Genomic DNA, 8,377 nt, shown 5'->3' with positions numbered 1-8,377 from the left:
CAAACTACTTCTACTTCTAAAAATTTCTAAATTAACTAACTAAATGTGTCAATGTTTCGTTATATTGAAATCGTCGATAGGAAGTTAAATATTTATTATCAGAAAGATTTAATAATGCAAGTTATAATACATCTAAACACTATGCAGGTTGTTTGATCAATCATAAAATCGAATGCTGTCAATCAACAACAGCAATTAATCAATACTCAAAAACGTGTTTTCCAGGAAACATGTACAGTTTTGTGTCCCAACAAATCACAGGTAGTGTATGGTTGGGTTTCCATCTTCATAAAACAGAACATATTAATACAAATTAATTTTTATTGAAGACATTGTCGTAGGTGCTTGTGGCTTATTAAACACAGGAAAGTACTATCATACTGCAAGTAAAGTGCACACAGTCATATTTACAACACATTTGTATTGATTACTACAATTCACTGATAAACGTTTGTATTTGATTTGATGTTACTGAATTATCTTAACAACTGTGTACTATTTAATCTCTTTCAAGAGCGAGATAACCGCTAACGATCTTGAAGTTATGATTTGAAATATGTGGATTAGCTTGATACTTCCACTGAGAGAAGATGGATTTTCTTCTGATCATCCTCTCAATTGTTGGTGAGTTGATACTCGTTACTATTATTTAAAACTCTTCATTTAAACCTATTTCATATAACCACTTACATTTTCAAAATTTAACTTGTGACAGATGCTTGGGATATATTTATTTGTATGTATAAAGTGGAATGCAATCCCAATATGATTATTAAAGTACTCAATCAAAATACTTTAGTTTTATATTAAATTTTGTGATCTAAAAATTGTTTAGCTATAATATATGATATTTTATGAATTATGATGCACCTTGGGGTTAAAAAACAAAGAAAATGTTTCGATAATTATGTGCTATATAATCTATAAGTTACAATAAATGGTTTATACCGAGATTATTGTGAAAATGGGTAAACATAGGACTTAGCGCAAAAACACTAATGTAATTTGCAACATTTAAACACCCGTTTTTATCTTGTTGTCTGCAGGTATTATGGAATAAATGATTAATTTTATCAGAATATATTCCATAAAAATTTGAACTTAGAACTCACTGGGAATAATAACTAGGGCAAGTCAGCAGATTTCGCCAATTGTAATAGGTCTGGCCATTGGATAACGCTGTGAACATTATTACAGCAAGACTTCTGTGATAGTACTATAGACATGAACTAGGTCGATTGTCGTATTGCAATAAATACAATACAAGTGACAAGAGTAATCCACGGAACTGTGAAACATTTTCGAAATTCTTACATTATTAGTAAGTATAGTAAACTCTATAAACTTAATATTATTTTTAGTATTTTAGGTCGCTCCTGTAATAAGGTAAAAAACTTCCTGCAGTTAATGCCATGTGGCATCCTCGAACTCGATGAAACTACATAGAAATGAAGTTTTATGCAACACTTTAAGTTGTTCGTCAGTTCAGATTTAGTACTTTACCTATAATATATAATATTTTATGAATTATGATGCACCTTGGAGTTAAAAAACAAGGACAACGTTTCGATAATTATGTGCCATATAATCTATGTTATATCTATGTGATTATATCTATATCTATGCTATTATTATGGGTAACTTAATATAATTTAATAAATTAATATAATTTTAAATAACTTAAATTTTACTAACTAAAATGTTTGTCAATCTTATTTTTAAACTGTAAAGGTAAGTTATCAATGCAATCATGCAATTTAAAGAGTGCCAATATTGATTGAGACATAGTGCAGCCAATCAAAATTTATTTACCTGATATGTGTATGATGTGTCAATAAATATTTTGGATTGTTGTAGAACTAAACACGCATATTGATACAAATGAAACAAAGAAGTCCCAATTTCACATTGTAATTAAAAAACATCCACCAGTCGTAATGGCCCCAAAACGGTTTTTTTCACGTCCTCTATCAACAATGAAAAAATCGGAATTTTTATCGGAGTCACCCGGTATAGAGAGGACATTTAATGCAGAATTTCTAGTCTGTAGGTCAGTTTATTCTGGAAATATAGTGCGGGTAGACAGACAGAACGAAATTAACATTTTCCTGCCCCAATGAGTGACAGGCTTCGCAAACGCTCAGCCACATATGTAATGTTAATTCTTTATTTAATGTATGTTGCCAACTGTAATGTAAAAAATTAAAAAGATTTACACAGTGAAGATTTATTTTTTTTTTTTTTGCGATAAAATATGTAATAAAATATAATTAGATGTTGTATTTATGTTACAATATAACTGTTACAAGGAATAACTGTGACTTATGGGCTGCCTGGCCAGGAGATTCCCTCCCCGCTGTATAACAGAGGCTTGGGCATATACGATGGAAACTCTACTACAATTCAGAAACATCCATATCTGGTGAGTCTGCCCACCAGAGGGTTTGAAACCTAGATAGTAGCTGTCCCAAATTCCCTTTTGTTGCCCTTTTTTTGACAATGCCATGCATATTTGTCACTAAATTGATTCTCAGTTACCAAAACCTCATTATAACATTTAATTAAAATTCATCCAAAAGGTATCTGTCGATAGCTATAGCACGGGTAGCAATAAAAATATTCTTTTACTAAGTTACGGTAAAATATTTTATTATTTACACTTAAATTGGAAGAAGCGATGACAAAATTACCTGTATAATTAAATATTTTGTCAAAATCATTTTTTTATTAAATTAACTTTTAACAAAATACACTGTTTATTCACCGATTTGTTTCACTAAGAATTGTGGAAGTAAAAATCATTTAGAGAGGACATTACTTTACAACTTTTAAAATTTTACGCAATGCGTCAGGCTGTACTTTATGTGAAAAAGGCTTTCAACGAACAACTGTAGTCTGTGATCTTTGCAATATAATGTAGTAATGTCTATTGCTGGTACACTTTGCTGGCTCCCATGGAAATGAGTATAAATCCGTTGTAAAGAATTTAGATAAATGGATACCTTTTATACAAATACATAACAGTTATTACAATATTGTTAGGTTGCAAGCATCAGACCAGGAAGAGTTTTTTGCGTAATGGTACTTAGTGGTTTCGAAATTGTGGTATATTTGATTTAATAGATTAAAATAGAGAGGTAAATAGTACTTCTACACTATTTATATTCGATCAGTTATAGAAACGAAGTGAAATTTAACAAAGTATCCACATAATTTGGAACATAATAATTACATTACTAAGGTAAAATGAATTTTATCAATTATGAGGATCACAATGAAATGGCTCCACATATCACTCCAATTTCTTTATTTGTTAATTATGCTTAAATTATTGAATTAAAGTATATAAGAAAAATGAAATAAAATATTATGGAAATAACGTAGTAGTTTCATCACATGCAATGTCTGTACTATTTAAATAAATCACTTTAAATAAAGTTTGATTTACATTTCGTATACATACATTCACAAAATACAATGTGTGTGAAAAATATATAATTACACCTCCAAATTCCGTTGGATCTTCTATATTATATCCGACTACAGTTTATATTTTACCTGTAGGAGAGTCAGACCGAAGAATTAAATGCGGAGGAATTCGGGTTTGGTATTATTGGTGTCCTGAAACTTTTTGAAATTTTAAATATCCTTACTGGTCGGTAGCAAGTATGTGTCAGGATTATAAGGATATCCTGAATCATAAGAGTTAAAATTATAAAACGTGCTTTTAAACAGTGTACTAGTAAATTTCGTATAAATTAATGTTCGTACATTAAATAGAGAATATTACTTTTTTTGCATCATCTTTCTTTCAATTTCTTGATACCAAGTTAAAAGCTTTTTCTTCCAATATTTTAAGCTTAACCTTCCGAGAGTTTTAATTTCAAACTTGTACATAAATTAGTTTTGTTGGACGTGTTGTAATTGTTTGTGATGTATGTAACTACGTCATGTATGATGCATTAAACACTAGGCAAGATAATTGGTTTATAGCGCAAATGTTATTATTTGCAACAACATTATTCTAAGAACTAATTAACTGCTCTGATCTAGGTCGCCGTGTGTTTAAACAACTACTTCACCTGTGCAGGCACCATAGTAAGCAGAACTTGGGTTCTTACAATTCCCCAATGTGGAGGCAGGTATGTACGTAGAACAGTTAAATATGGGAGAACAAGTTCAATTAGGATTGTTATTATTATGTGTTTTGGATGCGTGTGTTTTACTGCGTAATGGATATACATGAACAAAGCTCGTATAAATGTAGCTGTATAAAATTTAATTGCAGTAATTGACTATGTAATATGGTGTCAAAACAAGTTTAACATAATGTTTTACTTTATATACTGAAACTCTAAGTTCTCACAAGTTTCTTTAAAACCTATTTACGAGCGATGGCCAGTTTCTTTATTAGATTAGCTTTTTTGGCTGAGCGTTAGCAAAGCCAATAATTCGTGGGGAAGGAACATTTTCATTTTTGTCTGTCTATCAGTCTGCATTTCCACTCCAAATCTCGAAAACTAAATGATTTAGCATAAATCTTGGTTTATATATTACCAACACTGATTTTGACAATGGTTCCTGGATATAATGTAGCAAGCATTCATTTATTTACTCTCGTTGACGGTTTCCCGACTGGTAACTAACGTAAATAGTCTTGAGTACTTACTTACTGGAATACTTACAATCTCGTTCAGTACGTCTGCAAGGTGTTGGACGTTGTCAAGATGTGTGTGCCCCGGACAGCAATATTTTCCTGAAATTTAGACACTTTTAAATGTAGAGCGGGGAGAGAGCATAAAGAGAGATCCCCGCTATATATAAACCTTTACTTCAAAAAAAGAAGATGATAAATTTCTTTAATTTTCCTATAAAGTTTTCAGTTATTTAATATTTAAATAGAATACGAGTAAATAATTTAAGGGCAATAATTGCGTTATTGGAATTTATAGTCACTAAAACATCTATATGTATATTAATTTTCATTGATAAGTTTCTTTCTAAGACCATAACATACGTACTCTCTACGATCTGTTAAATGTCTATTCGAGTGATGGAAAATATCGTGGAAATGCCACATGAGTGCTGCATTTGAGTTCCACATGTTATGTGAGTACCTCATGCTGTGTGAGTACCTCATGTAATGTGAGTGCCACATGATGTGTGAATGACATTAATAAATGAACAGAAGATAAGAGGAGTGATGGATAAGATACAGAGAGGAACACTTACACCCATATCATAAAATATTTAGTTAATACTAAATAATTTGTAAACATTTATGCATTCATAATTAAATTATTAATTAAACCTATACGAAAACTATATGCATGTATAACTGTAATGATAAAAGCCCAGACAGAAATAATTTTTTATATTTAAAACACTTTTATTGTGTTTAAATTTTAATATAACATTTTCTACTGTTTAAGATTTGGGATTTTGAACAGTTATTACTGATGAATTCAAAATGTAAAATCCAAATATATTGAACCATTAATAATTCATAGATTTTAACAAACAACAAGCTATAACGGTTCCAGATATGTACTAATTAATGTTTGTGTTGACATATACTAACAGTAGATGTTCCCTTCAGCTTGAACGTATCAGAAGTATTGTTGTTAACGGGCAGCCAGGACTCTGTGACGGGAAAGCTCTACCAGGTTCAGAGAGTGGAAGTTCACCCCCAGTACGCCAGGGAGATGTTTTTGTGTAGAAATATACTAACAGTAGGTGTTCACTTCAGCTTGAACGTGTCAGAAGTATCGGTGTTGGCGGGCAGCCAGGACTCTGTGACGGGAAAGCGCTACCAGGTTCAGAGGCTGGAGGTGCACCCACAGTACAGCCAGGGAGATGTGTTTGTGTAGACATATACTAACAGTAGGTGTTCACTTCGGCTTGAACGTGTCAGAAGTATCGGTGTTGGCGGGCAGCCAGGACTCTGTGACGGGAAAGCGCTACCAGGTTCAGAGGCTGGAGGTGCACCCACAGTACAGCCAGGGAGATGTGTTTGTGTAGACATATAGTAACAGTAGGTGTTCACTTCAGCTTGAACGTGTCAGAAGTATCGGTGTTGGCGGGCAGCCAGGACTCTGTGACGGGAAAGCGCTACCAGGTTCAGAGGCTGGAGGTTCACCCCCAGTACGGCCAGGGAGATGTGTTTGACTACGAGTTCCTGTGTATTCAGGTAGTGGGAAAGTTCCACTGGAACAGCAGAATCAGACCGGTCCGACTACCTAAGTCAGACCCTCCAGTCAACTACAGTATGGTGGTCTGCGGCTGGGGCAAGGATGTCAGTAAAATGTATACAATAAATTAGTAGTAATTTACGTAGAAAGAGAGTACGTGTGGATCTGTTTTCCGTTTTCCCAGTACAAAAGTTTTCCCGGTAATGGAAAGGTCAATTCAACTACACTTGTAGAATTGAAGGCTTTGTGTAGGTTAATGATATTCAAAATGTTTAATGTTTTAATATTTATGAAATTAATGTAATATATGTTTCAGTGTATTTGAAGTGCTTCAGCTGTAACATTACTTTTAGATTTGGATTGTAAACATAAATATCACAGTAAAAATAGTGGTTATGTTTATTAAAACTGGGGTTGTGTTGTGATAAACAACGTTTACACAAAACTATTGATTACATTTGATAGGGCCTTTTAATTAATAGAGCCCAAGTTTAGAAGCCAAAAAGGTATTTTCGAAATAATAAAAGACCTATATTCATCCTTGGTATCCTGTAAATTTTCAGTGCAATCGGTTGAGTAGTTATTCGTGAAAGCAAAAAAAAAAAAAAAAAACAAAGGCACTTTCCCTTTATTAGGATTAGAATGTGGATGACATATCGTAAGATTTTTATAAATTGCCACAAGTTTTGCCCTAGTAATATTCTTTATTTATAGAGATAAAAAAAGATAGCGCCAAGTTGAAAAACCATAGCCGCTTTATTTCAGGTGCCTTATTGGAAGAATATTTTTAAGTTTCTTATTTGATTTGTTCTTTTGCATTAGGATTCAAACAAAGTCTAACTTGTTAAAAGCTAGCTTAATAGAGTAGAATACGTTTTAACGATTCATATACACATGACAGAGAAAAAAATATTAACCTGAAAAAAAAAAAAATAATAATATCAAATAAAGATTTATAATTTAGTGGTAAAAGTATTCCGTGCTGTAGTCTTTCGCACCTCAAGCTCAGTATGCAGGTTAGAATACAAATATGGTTTAGACCATTCATGAAAATAATATAGGCCTAATGAATGCGGTTTGTTAACTTTATGTCACAATGTTACAGGGTAGTATATCAAGTGAGGGCAACTCTAAACAACAGCTGCTCGATGGTGAGATGGAGTGGGTGGACAAGGCCATTTGTAAGTCGTGGTGGAGTTACCGCAACTGGTCAGACTCCATGGCATGTGCTTACAACCAAGGCAAGACCACTCTCTGTGACGTAAGTCCTCGCCAATATTACAATACTTTAGAAGTTTAACTCTTCCTGTGAAAAACTGAATGATGGCCTTCTCTACTTCTGTTGATCTAAAAAATTTAAGTAGACTTAATAACTTCAAAACATCTCCAGAAACTACATATACGAAACAGCGATTGGAAGTTGGATCACAGAATTATAAAATACCATTGGGAGAAGCCGTAGAAACAAATGGCATTTCTGCAGAAAATTATTCTAAGAAATGGAGTATTAAAAATTATTATGCTTTAGTGCCAGTGTCTTCATAAACATAAGAGCCAACATACTTCTGCAGGTTACAAAAAAGAAATCTGTAATGTTAAATAAAACTATAATAAACTGTACTGTACAGGGAGACTGGGCTGATCCTTTCGTAGCCAAAGGAGTGCTCTATGGGATGTTTCTTTTCTTCAAACCGGAAAGCGAATGCTCTGCAGGGGCACTTCCGGTTCTGATAGCGGACGTCGCTACCGGAGCGCCCTGGATCAGAAAAGTTACTGGAGCCAAATACGAAGACGAGAAGCCTTCACAGTAGTCAAATAAACTGTAGATAACATTTGAAATGAAACAAAGTTTTGTGTTACATAAGTATAAAATCGCATCGCAGCAGTATTCCAGCAAGTATAACATGTAAGTTCTGAAATAAACTTTCACAATGTTTAACTCAAGTTATTTGTTGTAAATTTTTAAGAGAGGCAATTTGCATTGCATAAGCACTCAACCTGTTTTTTCTTGAAATCGATTACAAATTTTGTTTATACATTAATTAACGGTCTTGGTAGTTTTGGTAGAGGTCGAAATGAGAGGACATCAAAAAGTTTAATATTAAAGATAGATAGAAGATGGAAATTATATTTTTACTAGCTTGATACACTTAAAACCTACTGTCAGACAAATAATTATACTCTAT

General features: G+C 32.9%; 1 protein-coding gene across 1 annotated transcript; it reads left to right on the top strand.

Annotated features, from left to right (window-relative positions):
• The first annotated feature begins 548 nt into the window (after positions 1-548).
• On the top strand, positions 549-8,135 carry LOC124358104 (trypsin-3-like). The gene is made up of 7 exons (XM_046810397.1): positions 549-624; positions 2,310-2,422; positions 4,054-4,142; positions 5,750-5,860; positions 6,052-6,295; positions 7,297-7,452; positions 7,820-8,135. Exons 1-7 carry the CDS (start codon positions 591-593, stop codon positions 8,000-8,002), a joined length of 930 nt encoding a protein of 309 aa, XP_046666353.1. The 5' UTR covers positions 549-590; the 3' UTR covers positions 8,003-8,135.
• The last annotated feature ends 242 nt before the right edge of the window (positions 8,136-8,377 follow it).

This window comes from Homalodisca vitripennis, chromosome 3 (genome assembly GCF_021130785.1).
Source record: "Homalodisca vitripennis isolate AUS2020 chromosome 3, UT_GWSS_2.1, whole genome shotgun sequence".
NCBI lineage: Eukaryota > Metazoa > Arthropoda > Insecta > Hemiptera > Cicadellidae > Homalodisca > Homalodisca vitripennis.
Note: the sequence above shows the minus strand (reverse complement) of the source record. Positions and strands in the feature narration are given on the sequence as shown.

Bases quoted from the DNA above. Each gene is read 5' to 3' on its own strand.
- LOC124358104 (XM_046810397.1), top strand. From the start codon at position 591: ATGGATTTTCTTCTGATCATCCTCTCAATTGTTG. The intron at 625-2,309 runs GTGAGTTGATAC...AACTGTTACAAG, and splicing joins GATCATCCTCTCAATTGTTG to GAATAACTGTGACTTATGGG. The intron at 4,143-5,749 runs GTATGTACGTAG...TGTTCACTTCAG, and splicing joins ATTCCCCAATGTGGAGGCAG to CTTGAACGTGTCAGAAGTAT.